At 65.7% G+C, this 18,920-nt stretch overlaps 1 protein-coding gene across 1 annotated transcript; it reads left to right on the forward strand.

Annotated features, from left to right (window-relative positions):
- Window positions 1-1,607: 1,607 nt before the first annotated feature.
- LOC144258685 (uncharacterized) lies at window positions 1,608-17,949 on the forward strand. Its single transcript, XM_077806876.1, has 13 exons — window positions 1,608-1,661; window positions 8,632-8,736; window positions 9,193-9,211; window positions 9,325-9,362; window positions 9,447-9,512; window positions 10,072-10,098; window positions 12,507-12,540; window positions 13,105-13,145; window positions 14,036-14,068; window positions 14,312-14,353; window positions 15,152-15,179; window positions 15,330-15,397; window positions 17,340-17,949. Exons 2-13 carry the CDS (start codon window positions 8,640-8,642, stop codon window positions 17,387-17,389), a joined length of 543 nt encoding a protein of 180 aa, XP_077663002.1. The 5' UTR covers window positions 1,608-1,661; window positions 8,632-8,639; the 3' UTR covers window positions 17,390-17,949.
- The last annotated feature ends 971 nt before the right edge of the window (window positions 17,950-18,920 follow it).

Raw genomic sequence — 18,920 nt, forward strand, 5'->3', positions numbered from 1 at the left:
ATGTTACTGCAGGGGGCACTCCTGGGCCCAGGCAAGAGCCTGGGGTCGGGACCCCCACTGGCTCTCACCAGGGTGGGCAGCGGGACAGAGGCACTTCTGTGCACCCCTGCAAGCGCCCCCCATCCCCGCCAGGAGCTGTTTTCTCTGTCTGCCCGGCCTAGTGGGAGTGACCGGGATCCTCGCTGGGCTGCCCCATCCCCCCTGGAGCTGCCCTGCCCGGGGGGAGCCGCATTGTCTCCGCACCGTGCCCTGCCTGGGGCAGCTGTACTGTGCCCTGCCCGGGGGAGCCGTCCCCGCAGTGTGGTCTGCCCTGCCCGGGGGGAGCCGCATCGTCTCCACACCGTGCCCCGCCCGGGGGAGCCACAACATCCCCCCAAGGCACTGTGAACGGGTCCCCACGCCACTATCACGGGGTCCCTGGGCGATGCTCTGGAGCTGCTCCCCACGAAGCCAGGCAGGACTCTGGGGAAGTCTCCTTTCTGGGAGCAGCCTGTCTGCAGGACACACAGCTCACCCGGCTTCCACCTTCCTGGGTCTGACCTCGGAGCATTCAGCATCCTCTGCCCCTCCGTGCGCTTCCCACAGCGAGTCCGCCCAGGCGGGCTCCTGGGGAAGCCAGAGGGCCCTGCACCTCAACTTCGCAGTCAGACGTGACTCTCAGCCAGCCGGGAAAACAGAAGGTTTATTAGACGACAGGAACATGGTCTAACACAGAGCTTGTAGGTGCAGAGAACAGGACCCTCAGCTGGGTCCATTTTGGAGCCGGGTCTGGGCCTCCCTTGCTTTCCCCAGCCAGCTCCAAACTGAAACTCTCCAGCCCCTTCTCTGGCCTGTGTCTCTCTCCCGGGCCAGGAGGCCACCTGATCTCTTTGCTCCCCAACACCTTCCGTTGGCACCTTTGCAGAGGAGGGGCCCAGGCCATCAGTGGCCAGGAGACCGGGTGTTGGTCATTGGCCATCAGTGGTCAGGAGACCGGGTGTTGGCCGACATCATCGCACTGGCCCTCTAGGGCTCTACAACAATCACACCCCCGATCCCACTGCCTAGGTCCTTAAAAAAGGCCTAGGGGAAACTGAGGCGCCCACCCAGTATTCAGAGAGAACAGTGAGAACAGTCCCACTTGGTCACATCGGCACCCCAGAGGGCAATGGGGGCGGGGGGACAGTGCTGATACCCCCAGGGCACTGCGCCAGGAGGGTTTCTCAGGGGCACTGGGCCGGGAGGTGCATGGCGCACTGGGAGGGCAGCACCCAGACCATAGGGCGTATGCGGGGCTGGGGGGAGGCGTGCAGACCCCAAATCGGGGCCTCTTTGGACCAGGCATGGCACACAACGAAACACAGCCCCACAGCCAGAGGGGCTGCCCTGCCCCATAGCAGCTGGGGGGCTGTGGTGATGGGGGAGGTCGCAGGTGGCCCTAGGCTGGGCGGGCTGTGGTGTGGCAGGGAGGAGGTAGGATAGGGCAAGGGAAGGCAATGCAACCCCGCTGGGTGCCGGCCGGGGGGGGGCCCTGTGTCCCCGCCCCCGAGCTGGGGGCCCTGTCGGAAGCGGCAGGCAGCTGTGGGGCAGGGGGAGGCGACGCTCTGACAGGAAGCCCCGGAACAGGCGAAGTGCAGTCACACCCGCCCGCCGCAGACCCACAGACGGATCCCTGAGCGCTGGTGAGCGACGCGCCCGGCCAGAGTGGGGGGCTGGGGGTGCCCTGTCCCTGCCGTCCTGCCTCACAGCAAGGGGTGGGGGCTGCCCTGTCCCTACCATTCTGCCCCACGGCGCGAGGGGGGAGCTGCCCTGTCCCTGCCATCCTGCCCCACAGCACCCGTGGGGGGCTGCCCTGTCCCTGCTGTCCTGCCCCACAGCAAGGGGAGGAGCTGCCCTGTCCCTGCCGTCCTGCCCCACAGCACGGCGGGGGGGGGCTGCCCTGTCCCTGCCGTCCTGCCCCACAGCACCGGGGGGGGGCTGCCCTGTCCCTTGCGTCCTGCCCCACAGCAAGGGGGGGGAGCTGCCCTGTCCCTGACGTCCTGCCTCACAGCATGGGGGGGGGGAGCTGCCCTGTCCCTGCCATCCTGCCCCACAGCACCGGGGGGGGCTGCCCTGTCCCTGCCGTCCTGCCCCACAGCAAGGGGGGGAGCTGCCCTGTCCCTGCCGTCCTGCCCCACAGCACGGGGGGGGGGGCTGCCCTGTCCCTGCCATCCTGCCCCACAGCACGGGGCGGGAGCTGCCCTGTCCCTGCCGTCCTGCCCCACAGCATGGGGGGGAGCTGCCCTGTCCCTGCTGTCCTGCCCCACAGCAAGGGGGGGGAGCTGCCCTGTCCCTGACGTCCTGCCCCACAGCACGGGGGGGGGGGCTACCCTGTCCCTGCCATCCTGCCCCACAGCACCGGGGGGGGCTGCCCTGTCCTTGCCGTCCTGCCCCACAGCAAGGGGGTGAGCTGCCCTGTCCCTGCCGTCCTGCCCCACAGCACGGGGGGGGGAGCTGCCCTGTCCCTGCTGTCCTGCCCCACAGCACGGGGGAGGGGGGGAGCTGCCCTGTCCCTGCCGTCTTGCCCCACGGCCTGCCCTGGGGCACCCCGTGGGGTAGCAACACCTGCCCCCTGGACCTGCTCCCCATGAAGCCGGGCAGGACTCTGGGGCAGTCTCCTCTTGGGGAGCAGCCTGTCTGCAGGACACACAGCTCCCCCGGCTCCACCTTCCTGGGTCTGACCTCGGAGCATTCAGCCTCCTCTGCCCCTCCCTGCGCTTCCCACAGCCAGTCCGCCCAGGCGGGGTCCTGGGGAAGCCAGGGGGTCCTGCCCCCCGACTCCGCACTCAGACGGGACTCTCAGCCAGCCAGGAAAACAGAAGGTTTATTAGATGACAGGAACACAGAGTAGGGCAGAGCTTGTTAGCACAGAAATCAGGGGTGGGGCTGGGGGGCTGTGTCCCGGAGCTCAGGTGACACCATGCAGGAAGGGTGTGGGCAGGGGCAGCTCAGTGCTGGAGCGGGGCAGGGAGCCAGGCCCCACATGGGTGGGGTGAGGGCATACGGGGCACAGACCAGGACAGGCCCCATTGACTCCGATGGAGCTATGACCAAATGATGCCAGCCTGGGGTCTGGCCCCATTGATGCTAATAGAGTGGGGCCAATGGCCCCTCTCGCTTCCTGTCCTTGTCCCCCCCCCACCGCCTCACCACATCCTGGAAACATCTGGGGGAGGGGAGGACTGGAATCGAGGGGCTCAGGGCCAGGCCGTGGTGCTGCCCTTCACCCCTGTAACAGGGGGCAGCCCCTCCGTGTGTCACTAGTGCTTACCGCCCGGCCCCTTTCCCCTCGCCCAGCCCCAGCGCCAGCCCTATTTCCTTGTGGGCACTCGGCACCCGTGGGGTTAATGATACCCGGCCTGTGGGCTGGCTGCTGTGCCCACGGGGGCTGCCGGGGAGCTGCCTGCCCTGGGGCACCCCGTGGGGTAGCAACACCTGCCCCCTGGACCTGCTCCCCATGAAGCCAGTCAGGACTCTGGGGAAGTCTCCTTCCTGTGAGCAGCCTGTCTGCAGGACACCCAGCTCACCCGGCTCCACCTTCCTGGGTCTGACCTCGGAGCATTCAGCGTCCTCTGCCCCCCCTGCGCTTCCCACAGCGAGTCCGCCCAGGCAGGGTCCTGGGGAAGCCAGGGGGTCCTGCCCCCCAATTCCGCAGTCAGACGTGACTCTCAGCCAGCCAGGAAAACAGAAGGTTTATTAGATGACAGGAACACAGCGTAGGGCAGAGCTTGTTAGCACAGAAATCAGTGACTTTCAGCCACGTCCATCTTGGGGGGAGGGGAGCCCAGAGCCAGGGCTCTGGTCCCCCCCTGAGCCCCAAGCCAGCGGAGACCAACTCCTTCCAGCTGCCTGGCCCCTGCCCTGCCCCTTGCTCCTCCTCCGGCCTTTGTCTCGCTTCCTGGTCACATCCCGCTCCTGGTTACGAAGGGGCGGCCATAGCATCCCTGCAGGCAACTGGAGCAATCCCCGCAAAAGTCACACCCCCTTATTCCCACCACCCAGACATTGGTGCAATACAAGAGGCAAACTGAGGCACACACAGCCTTCATGCAAAGCAGTAAAACTCACATAGGCTCACATACAACATAACAAGAGAAAATCCCCACTTCCTCACATCTCTCCCCCTTTTGAGACCGAACGGAGCGGGGTCACTTTAACCAGTGACCTGGGGAAGTTCAGGCCCCCCCTCTCCGGGACAACGCATTGGCTATAACATTTGCACTCCCCTTAACGGGGACCATCTCCAGCTCATATTCCTGGAAGGACAGACTCCACCTCAGGACCTTGGCATTGGCCCCTCTCATCTGGTGCAGCCACGGCAGGGCGAGTGGTCAGTGTCCACAGTGAAGCGCCACCCAAATAGATCCGGCTGCAGCCTTTTAAGAGCCCACCCCAGGGTCAGGCACTCCTTCTCCACAGCCGCATAGCCCTGCTCCTGGGGCAGCAGCTTCCTGCTCAGGGACATGAGGGGGTTTCTCGCCCTTTGCATTGGCCTGCCTCGGCACCTTGCCCAGCCCTGTGTGTGTGGCATCGGAGAACGCCATATAGGGCTTGTCAAAGTCTGGGTTTCCCAGCACCGGGCCCTTGACCAGATCCTCCTGCAGCGTGCAGAGAGCCCTCTGGCACTGCCCGGTCCAGACCACCTTGTCTGGCTTCCCCTTCTTGCATAGCTCAGTGATGGGGGCCGACACAGAGCTAAAGTGGGGCACAAACCTCCGGTAGTGTCCTGCCATCCCAATAAAGGCCTGGCCTGTTTCTCAGTCTGGGACGGAGGCCAGTCTCTGATCGCCCCCACCTTGGCCGGCTCTGGGTTTAGGCAGCCGCTCCCCACCTTGCGGCCCAGGTACGACCCCTCTGCCATCCCCACCTTGCACGTCCCAGCTTTTACAGTCAGCCCTGCATCCTGGAGGCGACCCGGCCCCCTCTTCACCTGGGACACGTAGTCCTCCCAGGTCTGGCTTACGTCACAAATATCATCAGTGTTGGCTAGGGTACAATTCTCCATCCTCCTCAGTAGCTGATCCCCCTGGCGCTGGCAGGTGACCGGAGCCTCCTTGAGGCTGAAAGGTAGGACCAGGGACTTGTACAGCCCCAAAGGGGTGACAAAAGCAGGTTTCAACCTGGCATCTGGATCCAAAGGCACCTGCCAGTAGCCTTGGGTGAGATCCCTGGTCATGGGGTACCGAGGCCCGCCCCCCCCCCCAGCTTGTCTAGGATCTCGTCAGGCCTAGGCATGGGGAGGCACCAGACATGGTGATAGCACTGAGCTTCTGAGAGGCCACACAGACTGTGTGTATATATAAAGTCTGCTGCAGTTTCCACGGTATGCATCTGATGAAGTGAGCTGTGGCTCACGAAAGCTCATGCTCAAATAAATTGGTTAGTCTCTAAGGTGCCACAAGTCCTCCTGTTCTTTTTGCGGATACAGACGAACACAGCTGTTACTCTGAAACCACACAGACTGGGATCGACCCGTCTTTCCTGGGGACCAGCCCCACGGGAGAGGCCCCCGGGGCTGGTGGGTGGCTGGACCGCCCCTAAAGCCAGCATGTCTCTCACCTCCCCCTCCAGGGCCTGGGCTGTGTTCCCCGTTATTCTGAATGGGGAACACATGATGGGAGGGCCGGCTCTCCTCTCCACCCAGTGGACGGCTCGGTTAGTGAGCCCAGGCCGGCTGGAGAACAGCTGTGGGTGCGAATGCAGCGTCTCTCTGACCCCTGCCTGCTGGGCAGGGGTGAGCTGGTCAGAGAGGGGAACTGATTCCAGCAAGGGGCCGGCTCCTGTCCCAGGGAAGAGACCCACCAGGGGATGGACAGTACGGCTCCATCACGTTGACCTGTCCCCGCGGTGGCTGTGAGCCCGGCTGGGCAGTTCCACCACTTTGTTCTCCTCATTCAGCTGCTGGATGACCTTGAAGGGCCCGTCCCAGGCAGGTTGCGGCTTATTCTTCCTCACCGGGACGAGACCCCTCACCTGGTCCCCGGTGCCGTAGGCCGAGCGGTCGTACCAGACCTTCTGCCTCCCTTGGGCCCTGACTAGGTTCTCCCTGGCCGGACCCAGGAGCTCAGCGAGCTGTTCCCGGAAAGTCAGTCCATGCTCCACCACTGATTCTCCATCGGGGGAGGCCTTCCCCTCCCATCTGTCCCCCACCAAGCCCAGGGCCACCTTCTGAAAAGACTCCTCTGTGACAGGCAGGTGTCCCAAGGCTCTGGACAAGGCAGCCCTGGTTGGCAGCTGTCCTGCCCTGGCTGTGGTTCCCCACACTGAGCTGGGTCTCCGATCCCCCTGGGCTCAGCTTCGCCCCTGCTGTCCCAGTGGGGATAGGCAGCGAGCTCGCTGCTTTGCTCACAGCATCAGAGCCAGCGTGAGCCCCCTCCCCCATGTGCAGGGGGATGGAGAGCATCTCTCCGTCCCACTCGACCCCAGGGGTCCGGTTACAGGCAGGCAGGTATCCGGAGCTTAGGAGCTCCTCCCCGCTGCCAGGCAGGTCATCTGCATTTTCACTGACCATTTCCCTCTCCGCCGATTGGTTCCCTGGATTCAAATTCAAACCCTTGGCAGTTACAGGAGCAGGGCCTGGATCCTGTCCCAAAGAGACACAGTCACCCCACAACAGGGTCACGCAGCCGGTGTCCTGGAGAACCCCAACGGCCAGCCAGCCCCACCCCTCCTGGGTCTGCACAGGGACCTGGGCCATAGACAGGGCGAGGGGCTTCGTCCCTGGGACCCTCACCCAGCTCACACAGGCCCTCAGCCTCTGAGGCTGCACCACCCGGGGCCTGACAAGAGTTCACTCTGTCCCAGGGTCTCGCCACCCCAGGAATGTCTCTCCATTGACCATCACCTTCTGCTCCCACTGGGGGTCCGAGGGGCCTGGCCCCAGGAAACTCCACACAGACATATAGGTTGGGGTCAGGAGTGGGAGCCTGTCCACCACCCCACCCATCGGGCTGACGGAGTCTATGACCTTGGGTCCCAAGGTCATAGACACGGAGCCTTTCCGTAGGGCCAGCCTGGTTCCAATTGCCACCCTTCCCACAGGCCGCGCTATATCTCCTCCCTCCTTAACCTGGGGCAGTGATTTAGTGTCGAGGTTCCCTGCAGAATTGGCACCCTGGGGTCCATGCCCATGCACCCCTGGGCGGGTCCTTCTGCCTCTCAGCTCAGCCATCGCCAGTTCCTGCTGTCGCTGTCTCTCCCGCTGTTCTGCCTCATGCCTTCCCTGTCTCTCATGGTCCTCTGACTCCTTCGATCCCAGCTCCAATTCCATCCGTCTCAGATCCACCGACGACTCCCAGCTGGTCGGGGACACAGGTCTCCCGGACGCTCAGCTGCTCCCAGCCTCTCTCGCGTCCCCACCTGGGTCAGGAACCGGCTCCTTAGAACGATCCTCCTCTTCCAACTGAGCAATCAGCTGTGCCTTAGGGAGCTTTCCAATGTCCGGCCCTCTCTCTGCACAGCTCTACAATGTCCTTCTTAAGGGGATGGTTATAGGCCATCTCCACGCCGTTCCCGAGTGGTCACTCAGCTCCCCACGGTCCCTGGGAGGAACCCCCTTCAGGGCAACAGCCCTTCTCAGGGGTCCACTTTCTTTTGGGGTTAAGCTGTAGGCTCCTCCGCCTCCTGGATCCGCACCTCTAGAAGCCTCCAGCACTCCCGTCTCTCGCTAATCCCCCTTCGTTTTACTGCTTCCCTGTCACTTAGTGCAGGATGCTCTGTCCACGGGGTGCTGTACATCCCACCACTGCCACCACCTGTCACGGTGTCCCCGGGCGATGCTCTGGAACTGCTCCCTACGGAGCCGGGCAGACTCTGGGGGAGTCTCCTCTCTGGGAGCAGCCTGTCTGCAGGACACACAGCTCACCCGGCTTCCGCCTTCCTGGGTCTGACCTCGGAGCATTCAGCCTCCTCTGCCCCTCCTTGCGCTTCCCACAGCGAGTCTGCCCAGGCGGGGTCCTGGGGAAGCCAGAGGGTCCTGCCCCCCAACTCCGCAGTCAGACCTGACTGTCAGCCCACCAGGAAAACAGAAGGTTTATTAGTCGACAGGAACACAGCATAGGGCAGAGCTTGTTAGCACAGAAATCAGTGACTTTCAGCCCAGTCCATCTCTGGCCCTCCCTGTGAACCCCAAGCCAGCCGAGACTGACTCCTTCCAGCTGCCTGGCCCATTGCTCCTCCTCAGTCCTGGGCCAAGAGTCCCCTGGTCGCATCCCTCTCCTGGGTCTCAGGTGACAAAGGGGCGGCCATAGCATCCCTGCAGGCACCTGGAGCAACCCCGGCAAAAGTCACACATGCTTATTCTCACCAGCTAGACATTGGTGCAATACACAGGGAAACTGAGGCACACACAGCCTTCATGCAAAACAGTAAGACTCACATAGGCTCACATACAACAGAACAAGAGAAAATCCCCACTTCATCACTGGGGGCTGGGAGCTGGTGCCTGCTGCAGGCCAGGAACTGGGGGCTGTGCCAGCTGTGGGGGGCTGTGTCTGGCCCGTCCCTCTGTCCAGGCAGGGCACTGCAGGCTAGCCCAGGTGCAGCACCCACGGGGCGGGGGGGGGGGTGTCTCTGCTGTTCTAACCCGTCTCTCTCCCATTTCTCTCCCCACAGAGCTGCCCATGGCCTGGGCCGAGGGCACAGTGAGCGGCTGGGTGGGGGGCTGGGTGCTCATCCCCCTGGGGGGCTGCCTGCTGCTCTGCGGGCTCTGCCGGAGAAGTGAGTGATGGGGGATGAGGGAGGGGGGACGGGTCTGGGGGCTAGGGGTGGGGGGACAGGGACTGGGGGGGTACAAGGGATGGGGAGGGGAGACGGGGCTGGGGGCTAGGGGCGGGGGGACGGGCCTGGGTGGCTGGGGGCTAGGGACGGGGGGACAGGGGTGGGAGCTAGGGGCAGGGGGACAGGGACTGGGGGGGTACAAGGGACTGGGGAGGGGAGACGGGGCTGGGGGCTAGGGGTGGAGGGACAGGGACTGGGGGCTAGGGGCTAGGGACGGGGGGACGGGGGTGGGGGCTAGGGGCAGGGGGGCAGGGACTGGGGGGTACAAGGGATGGGGGAGGGGAGACGGGGAGCAGGCGGGTACAAGGGGCAGGGAAGGGTGGCGAGGGAGGGAGGTTGGGCTGTTTGTTAACGAGGTGACATCACTGACTCATCTCCCCCCCCCCCCCCCGGCAGAGCTGCTGGTTTCCCCCAGGTAAGTGCTACGCCCCCCCCACCCAGAGCTGCCCCTCCCCGTCTCCCACCCCCACCCCCGCAGTGCTGCCCCCGCCCCCCCCACGCTGCCCCTCTGCCCATTGTGTATTGCAGGGACTTGCCTCCGGAGCTGGGGCCACGCTACATGTCAGGTGAGTCCCCGGTGCAGGGCAGCTGCCCCACCCCTTACCCTGGGGCAGGGCCCCCAGCACAACTCACCCTCCTGTTCCCCCCAGATCCTACTGCTGGCACCAGCGTCGCCGCAAGCCCACGGCCTCCTGTGGGCCCCAGGAGCATGGACAGTGAGCACCCCCAGGGCAGGGGGGTGAGATGGGGGGCAGGCTGGATGGAGAATCGTAGAGACGTGGGGCTGGAGAGGACCTTGAGAGGCCACCACCGCGTCCAGCCCCGACGCCGAGGCAGGGTCAGGAACCCTACAGCGGCTCCGAGAACCCCCCAGGGACGGGGACCCCCCAGCCCGTCCCGGGTTCGCTCAGGTCCGAGGTCACGCGCCCTGACTGCACACGATGCCCATCGCTGCTTGTCCTGCCTCAGGGGACAGAACGGACCCCGTCCTGGTTCCAGCCCCCCCAACCTACCTGAACGGCCCCCTGGTCGTCTGGTCTCTGCACTGAGCACCCAGGTTTAACCGCCCCTCACAGGCCTGTTCTCTGCCCCTTCGCCCGGGTCTGGGGCTCTCCTCTGGCCTCTCCCGCTCGTCTCCAGCTCTCCTAAAGCGCAGCCCTGGCCCCTGGCCCAGACGTGTGACCTGGGGCCCGGGGCGCCCCGCGGGTGACGGGGGCCGGGGGGGGTGGAGGGCTGCGTGGCTGGTGTCACAGGCACTGTTTCCCCTCTCTCTAGACGAGGACGAGGACGATTTCCAGTTTCGTAAGTACCACGGCGACAGACGGAGACCAAACATCCCGGGCAACCCTGGGACACGCGGCGCACCCCCGTGTGACACGCCTCAGAGACACGCAGCCCCGAGACACGCACCCCACACTACGCACCCCCAGACACGCACCCCGCATGGCACCCCTGCACCACGCACCCCGAGACACACACCCCGCACCACGCAGCCCCAGACACGCACCCCACATCGCACCCCCAGACACGCACCCCACACTACGCACCCCCAGACACGCACCCCGCATGGCACCCCTGCACCACGCACCCCCAGACACGCACCCCACATCGCACCCCCAGACACGCACCCCACATCGCACCCCTGCACTATGCACCCCGAGACACGCACCCTGCATCGCACCCCTGCACTATGCACCCCCAGACACGCACCCCCAGACACGCACCCTGCACTATGCACCCCGAGACACGCACCCCGCACCACGCACCCCCAGACACGCACCCCACATCGCACCCCCAGACACGCACCCCACACTATGCACCCCCAGACACGCACCCCGCATGGCACCCCTGCACCACGCACCCCGAGACACGCACCCCCCAGACACGCACCCCCAGACACGCACCCCGCATGGCACCCCTGCACCACGCAGCCCCAGACACGCACCCCACATCGCACCCCCAGACACGCACCCCACACTACGCACCCCCAGACACGCACCCCGCATGGCACCCCTGCACCACGCACCCCCAGACACGCACCCCACATCGCACCCCCAGACACGCACCCCACATGGCACCCCTGCACTATGCACCCCGAGACACGCACCCTGCATCGCACCCCTGCACTATGCACCCCCAGACACGCACCCCCAGACACGCACCCTGCACTATGCACCCCGAGACACGCACCCCGCACCACGCACCCCCAGACACGCACCCCACATCGCACCCCCAGACACGCACCCCACACTATGCACCCCCAGACACGCACCCCGCATGGCACCCCTGCACCACGCACCCCGAGACACGCACCCCCCAGACACGCACCCCCAGACACGCACCCCGCATGGCACCCCTGCACCACGCACCCCCAGACACGCACCCCGCATGGCACCCCCAGACACGCACCCCACATGGCACCCCTGCACCACGCACCCCCAGACACGCACCCCACATCGCACCCCCAGACACGCACCCCACACTACGCACCCCCAGACACGCACCCCGCATGGCACCCCTGCACCACGCACCCCGAGACACGCACCCCGCACCACGCACCCCCAGACACGCACCCCGCATGGCACCCCTGCACCACGCACCCCGAGACACACACCCCGCACCACGCACCCCCAGACACGCACCCCACACTACGCACCCCCAGACACGCACCCCGCATGGCACCCCTGCACCACGCACCCCGAGACACACACCCCGCACCACGCACCCCCAGACACGCACCCCACATCGCACCCCCAGACACGCACCCCGCATGGCACCCCTGCACCACGCACCCCCAGACACGCACCCCACATCGCACCCCCAGACACGCACCCCACACTACGCACCCCCAGACACGCACCCCGCATGGCACCCCTGCACCACGCACCCCGAGACACGCACCCCGCACCACGCACCCCCAGACACGCACCCCACACTACGCACCCCCAGACACGCACCCCGCATGGCACCCCTGCACCACGCACCCCCAGACACGCACCCCACATCGCACCCCTGCACTATGCACCCCGAGACACGCACCCCGCATCGCACCCCTGCACTATGCACCCCCAGACATGCACCCCCAGACACGCACCCTGCACTATGCACCCCGAGACACGCACCCCGCACCATGCACCCCCAGACACGCACCCCACATCGCACCCCCAGACACGCACCCCACACTACGCACCCCCAGACACGCACCCCGCATGGCACCCCTGCACCACGCACCCCCAGACACGCACCCCCAGACACGCACCCCGCATGGCACCCCTGCACCACGCACCCCCAGACACGCACCCCGCATCGCACCCCTGCACTATGCACCCCGAGACATGCACCCCATATCGCACCCCTGCACTATGCACCCCCAGACACGCACCCCCAGACACGCAGCCCACACTACGCACCCCCAGACACGCACCCTGCATCGCACCCCCCACAGTACACGCCCCTGAGACACACCCGCCCAAGATAACAGGCCTGAAAGGCCCTGCGGAGACCCCCCCTCGCTCTACAGCTCCCCACTGCTGCCACCACCCTGCAGCGCGGCAGAATGGGACAGAACTGCCCTGGCGGCCGGGACCCAGACGTGGCAGCCAGCGTCTGGCATAGAGCCTGCCCGGCCTGCTGCTGTGCCCTCATGTGCGGGGGTGGGGGTGGGGTGTCTGTGCGGGGGAGTCACCGTCTCTCCCCCTCTCTCCTCACAGCTCCTGCCCCGCGGACAGAGTCGCAGCAGACCCCGTAGGTGTCAAATCCCTGGCCACACCTGGGCTCCCCCTCCGCCCACACTGCTCCCCCATGGGCCTTGCCCCGGCTCCCCTGAGACCTTCCCCAGCCCTGGGAGAGATGCTCTGTCTAGGGGTCACATCCCTAAGCAGGAGCTGGGTAATTGGTGTGGAGTCCCAGTTAGCTGGGAGGGTGCTGGCTGGGGAGAGGGGGTCCCAGCTAGGAAGGGGAGGGGGTCCCAGCTTGAGTGGGAAGAGGAGGATGTCCCAGCTAGGGAGGAGTGGGGGTCCTGGCTGGGGCAGGAAGAGGAGGGGGTCCCAGCTAGGGAGGAGTGGGGGTCCTGGCTGGGGCAGGAAGAGGAGGGGGTCCCAGCTAGGGAGGGGAGGGGGTCCCAACTGTGCTGGGGAAGGGAGGGGTTCCCAGCTGTGGAGAGGGGGTCCCAGCTTGGGCGGGAAGAGGACGGTGTCCCGGCTAGGGAGGAGTGAAGGTCCTGGCTGGGGCAGGAAGAGGAGGGGGTCCCAGCTGGGGTGGGGAGGACGGGAAGCACCTCGCTCTGACCCCACTTCTTCCTCCCCACAGGGTCTTTGAGTCCCTGAAGCAGGCCCGGGAATCTGGCACTGGTGAGTGGGGTCTGGGGGAATGGAGACCCGGCCCATGCTGGGTGGGGCGTTGTCCCGGAGTCCCCAGGCGATGCTCTGGAACTGCTCCCCAGGAAGCCGGGCAGGACTCTGGGGCAGTCTCCTCTCGGTGAGCAGCCTGTCTGCAGGACACACAGCTCACCCAGCTTCCACCTTCCTGGGTCTGACCTCTGAGCATTCAGCATCCTCTGCCCCTCCATGCGCTTCCCACAGCCAGTCTGCCCAGGGGGAGTCCTGGGGAAGCCAGAGGATCCTTCCCCCCAACTCTGCAGTCAGACGGGACTCTCAGCCAGCCGGGGAAACAGATTTATTAGACCACAGGGACATGGTCTAACACAGAGCTTGTAGGTGCAGAGAACAGGACCCCTCAGCTTGGTCTATTTTGGGGGGCAGTGAGCCAGACAACCACGTCTGCACTTCACTCCTCGTCCCCAGCCAGCCCCAAACTGAAACTCCCTCCAGCCCCTCCTCCTCTGGGCTTTGTCCCTGTCCCGGGCCAGGAGGTCACCGGATTCCTTTGTTCTCCAACCTTTTAGCTCTCACCTTGCAGGGGGGAAGGGCCCAGGCCATCAGTGGCCAGGAAAGAGGGTGTTGGCCATTCTCTGTGTCCAGACCCCTGCACACACCTGCCCTCTAGGGCTCTGCAATGATCATACACCCTTACCCCACCCCCTAGAGACTTAAGAACTGCCTAGGGGAAACTGAGGCACCCCCACAATATTCAGAGGAAACATTAAGAACAGTCCCACTTCGTCACAGGGGAGCACCAGGCAGTGCCAGCCAGCAGTCTGCGCCCGCCCCCTCCCCGCCGGTCCCCCACTGGGCTGGCGGCAGTCCGGTGTCTGTCTCTAACCCCCTGTGTTTCTCGGCAGACGTGGACAGCCACGGGAGCTACGTGAACATCAGTGAGTGCTGGGGCCGGGGGGCGCGGGGGTCGGGGGCAGGACGCGATGGGCGGGGCCCTCCTGGCTCTGCACCCCAAGTCCCGTCTCCAGCCCAGCGCTGTGGGGGGAGGCTGAGGTTGGCAGGAGTCCCAGCGGGAGGGGTGCAGGGGGGAGGGAATGGGAGAGCGGGGTGGGGCGGGGGCACTTTGATCTGCCCCCCAGGTCATGGGGCCAGGCGACTCAGGTTGCGTCTCTCTCTCTCAGACTCAGAGAACTATGTGAATCTGGAGGGAGCCGAGGGGGGAAGTAAGTGAGACATGAACTGCAGCCGGACCCCCTTTGAAACCCTGCCCCACTGCCCTGCCCCATAGAGACCCTGCCCCGCTGCTCTACCCCATAGAGACCCTGCCACACCCCTTGCCCCCATAGAGACCCTGCTGCACTCCCCTGCCCCCAACAGAGACCCTGCCCCACTGCCCTACCCCATAGAGACCCTACCCCACTGCCCTGCCCCCAAAGAGATCCTGCCCCACTGCTCTGCCCCATAGAGACCCTGCCCCACCCACTGCCCGAAAAGAGACCTTGCCCCCCATGGAGACCCTGCCCCACCCCCCTGCCTCCATAGAGACCCTGCCCCACTGACCTGGCCCCCTCCTGTTAGAAACCCCTCTCCGGCCCTTCTGAGAGAGACTCTGACCCACTGCCCCATCCCTCTGTTTACCCATCTGTCCAGCCCCAGACACCCCCCCACTCCATCCATCCATGGGTGCACCCCACACTCCCCACCTTAGATCCCTCTAAAGCAGTGTTTTGGGGTCTCCTGGGTTACCAACAGCCCCAAGTGGGAATGTTCCCCACTAAGGACACATCAGCAAAGGCCCCTTGGGCCTGGGGGAAGCCATGGGGGGGGGTGAGTTTGGCCCACGCTGAGCCATGGGGAGCGCCCCACACCTGAACCCAGATGGCCACAGGCTGGGCCAGTGCCCCACGTTACATTGCCAGGGGGGCAGCTTGGGGATGGCTCGCCCTGGGGCGGGGTGCTCCCCCCGATCCGCGTTCCCAGCCGCGGCCTCTCAGCCCGCTCTTGTGCCTTGTGCTTTGCAGGCTCCGAGGAGAAGGACAAGGAGTATCTGTGAGTACTGGGGGGCTGCGCGCGGGGGGGGGCACAGGGTGAGCTGCCGGGTGGGAGTGTAGGGCCTGACCCCTTCCTGAGCACATTCCCCTGGGGCTGGGCCCCTGCCCCGTCCCTCATGGTCCCCCCTCTGCTCCTCCCCATCTGCAGGGAGGTGCTTCCATTGGAGGAGGAGAGAACCAGGCCCCACAAGCAGAAAGGCCCCAGTCGCGGCAAGGGTAAGTGCGTGCGTGTGTGTGTGTGTGTGTGCACACGCCCTAGTGTGTGTGTGCACGCCTGGCGTGAGTGTGAATGAGTGTGTGCGCAGCCTGTGTGCGTGTGCGCACGCCTGGCGTGAGTGTGAATGAGTGTGTGTGCAGCCCTAGTGTGTGTGTGCAGGCCTGGCGTGAGTGTGAATGAGTGTGTGCGCAGCCCTAGTGTGTGTGTGCAGGCCTGGCGTGAGTGTAAATGAGTGTGTGCGCAGCCCGTGTGCGTGTGTGCAGGCCTGGCGTGAGTGTGAATGAGTGTGTGTGCAGCCCGTGTGCGTGTGCGCACGCCTGGCGCGAGTGTGAATGAGTGTGTGCGCAGCCCGTGTGCGTGTGTGCACGCCTGGCGCGAGTGTGAATGAGTGTGTGCGCAGCCCGTGTGCGTGTGTGCACGCCTGGCGCGAGTGTGAATGAGTGTGTGTGCAGCCCGTGTGCGTGTGCGCACGCCTGGCGCGAGTGTGAATGAGTGTGTGCGCAGCCCGTGTGCGTGTGCGCACGCCTGGCGTGAGTGTGAATGAGTGTGTGCGCAGCCCGTGTGCGTGTGCGCACGCCTGGCACGAGTGTGAATGAGTGTGTGCGCAGCCCGTGTGCGTGTGCGCACGCCTGGCGCAAGTGTGAGTGAGTGTGTGCGCAGCCCGTGTGCGTGTGCGCACGCCTGGCGCGAGTGTGAGTGAGTGTGTGCGCAGCCCGTGTGCGTGTGCGCACGCCTGGCGTGAGTGTGAATGAGTGTGTGTGCAGCCCGTGTGCGTGTGCGCACGCCTGGCGCGAGTGTGAATGAGTGTGTGCGCAGCCCGTGTGCGTGTGCGCACGCCTGGCGTGAGTGTGAATGAGTGTGTGCGCAGCCCGTGTGCGTGTGTGCAGGCCTGGCGCGAGTGTGAATGAGTGTGTGTGCAGCCCGTGTGCGTGTGCGCACGCCTGGCGCGAGTGTGAATGAGTGTGTGTGCAGCCCGTGTGCGTGTGCGCACGCCTGGCGCGAGTGTGAATGAGTGTGTGCGCAGCCCGTGTGCGTGTGCGCACGCCTGGCACGAGTGTGAATGAGTGTGTGTGCAGCCCGTGTGCGTGTGCGCACGCCTGGCACGAGTGTGAATGAGTGTGTGTGCAGCCCGTGTGCGTGTGCGCACGCCTGGCGCGAGTGTGAATGAGTGTGTGCGCAGCCCGTGTGCGTGTGCGCACGCCTGGCGCGAGTGTGAATGAGTGTGTGCGCAGCCCGTGTGCGTGTGCGCACGCCCTGGCGTGTGAGTGCGTGACTCCTGCGTGTGCATTGCCTGGCTTGTGCATTGTCCCCTGGGTGGGAACCTGCCCCCGAGCGGCTGCTCCGTGCGACCGGCTCACGAGGCTGCGGCTGCTCCCAGCTGGGGTCGGGGGCCAGTCCTTTCACGCCGGCGCTGGCAGCTGTGGGTCCCGCCTTCACGCCCCGCCTGTGAGGAGCCGCCGTGTGACTTGCCCTGGCGAGCGTGGGCCCACGGCTCCCTTTCGCACGCACGAGGGGGACTCTGCACGTTGCCCCCTCCGGAGTCCCGCGGGGAACATTTCCTGCCCTACCCGAGGGCGCCGGTCCTGCCCCCGCGCACGCGTCCCTCACCCACAGTCCCCTTCCTTTCTCCCGGGCAGGTGAAAATGTCTCCTACGCGAACGTGGACGACAAGGAGCCGAAACCCTGTTAGAGCTCTGCCCCCTGAGCCCCACCCCACCCCCCGAGCGTGACCCAGCCGCCCCCAGGCCCCGTGGGACTCTCCCTGACCCCGCAGGCCCCGGACACGCACTTTCTGCTGTGCCCGTGGAAAGAAGCCCCAGGCTGGGCGCACCAGGCAGCCATAGCCCCCCGGGCCGGCGGGGACCCCCAGCCCCATGTCCCGACGCCTGCACCCCTCTCCCTGGGGCTGAGCCCACCGTTCTCTCTCTCTCTCCCTCGCAGCCTCGCTGGATGAGCAGACGGCCGACTCCGACTATGTCAACGTGCCGTAGCCGTGTGGGGCTGGGGACCGGCCGCCTGCAGCTCTGCCCCCTGGCAGGTCCCTCCCTGGGGCTGCGGGCAGGGGCTCTTGGGAGGGGGCGCAGCACGACCCATGTTCAGTACCTGGGAGAGCCCCAGCTAAGGAGCCGTGGTCCTCGCCGCCCCACAGCACAGGGGCTGGGCTCCCCAGCGGGGCCGAGCCGGCTGCCCCACAGCACAGGGGCTGGGCTCTTGGGGAAAGGGCTCTCTAATTTGAGCACCAGGTCTGGCTTGGCCCGTGCGGCCCGGTCCGGAAGGGGAGCTGCAGAGGGGATTTGCCCAGCCCTGTGCAGGAGGGGGGAAGGCACAGACCTGTCGTCTTCCCCACGCCTCCCCCGGGCCTAACTCGCCCGCAGCCTCCCCCATTGTTTACGGGCTTGTGAATATGTGTGTGTGTGTGAACCTTCCTGGTGAACCCGGGGATTCGCCCCAAATCCACCCCCGTGCCGGGGCCCCTGTCTCTGTCTACACCTGGGATCACGGTGTGAGCATAAAACCGTCCCAATAAACCGGGGATTTGCCCCTCAACCTCTGCCTGCCCCCGGTGGTGTCTGTGTTCTCAGCGACGGTGTTACCGCCCCCCAAACTGCCGGCTGCTCTGGACCCCGCTGAATGTCTCCCCATGAGCCTGCTCTCTGCTCCTTTGTATGGCCCTGCCCTGCTCTGCTGCCCCATCAGCCCTCCCCACGACACCTCCCCGTGACCCCCTGCTCCCCTCCCCCCATCATGGGCTTCATCTTGTAACCCTCTGTGGGCCCCCCCGTAACTCCCCACTGCCCCACAGTTCTGCCCCCCCATGGCCCCCTGCCCACCGCCAGCCCCATCCCTGCCCTGTGCCGGCCCCGCCCCGACTCACCCCCTGCCCACCTCCCGCCCCGTGCTGGCCCCACCCCTGCCCTGCACTGCCCCACTCCCTTCCTTGTGCTGGCCCCACCTCTGCCCCAACCCCTGGCCCCACACTGCCCTGCCTCCTGCCCCATGCTGGCTCCACCCCCTGCACTGCTGACCGGGCCATTAAAAGTTGGGTCGACGCGGGACTGGCAGGCTCCCTTCCCGGGTCCATGCAGCTCTCAGGAAGCGGTGACACGTCCCTCCGGCTCCTAGGTGCAGGGGCGGCCAGGGAGGCTCCAAGCGATGCCCCCGCCCCGAGTGCCGGCTCTGCAGCTCCCATTGGCTGGGAACCGATCCTGCGACTGACAACACACGGCCCCAGGCAGGCTGCCCTAAGGCCTTGTGTGCACTAGAGTCTTGACTGATTTGTGCTATTAGTATTGACCCAGCTGACGCGCACACGACTATTCGCTGTATCCCTGCTGGCACTCAGCCCCCGGGCCTGGCCCAGTTCTGGGTGTGGGGCCAAAGCGGCGCCAGGGCCCTGCCAGCTGGTGCCGTCTCTAGAGCTCCTCAGCTGAGTCCGGGGTGAGTAACAATTGTCATTGCACAAAATTGTCTTAAAATTTCAACCAATTTTCATTTGTTTCTTCCCGCTGATGGTGTGAAATT

Source organism: Eretmochelys imbricata, unplaced genomic scaffold, assembly GCF_965152235.1.
Source record: "Eretmochelys imbricata isolate rEreImb1 unplaced genomic scaffold, rEreImb1.hap1 Scaffold_34, whole genome shotgun sequence".
In the NCBI taxonomy this organism is placed as follows: Eukaryota; Metazoa; Chordata; order Testudines; family Cheloniidae; genus Eretmochelys; species Eretmochelys imbricata.

What these genes read in the sequence shown, in the direction of transcription:
- LOC144258685 (XM_077806876.1), top strand. Translation starts at nt 8,640, where the DNA reads ATGGCCTGGGCCGAGGGCACAGTGAGCGGCTGGGTGGGGGGCTGGGTG. An exon ending in CGAGGACGATTTCCAGTTTC is followed by an intron (nt 10,099 to 12,506) that starts GTAAGTACCACG and finishes CTCTCCTCACAG; the next exon opens with CTCCTGCCCCGCGGACAGAG. An exon ending in GGCCCGGGAATCTGGCACTG is followed by an intron (nt 13,146 to 14,035) that starts GTGAGTGGGGTC and finishes GTTTCTCGGCAG; the next exon opens with ACGTGGACAGCCACGGGAGC.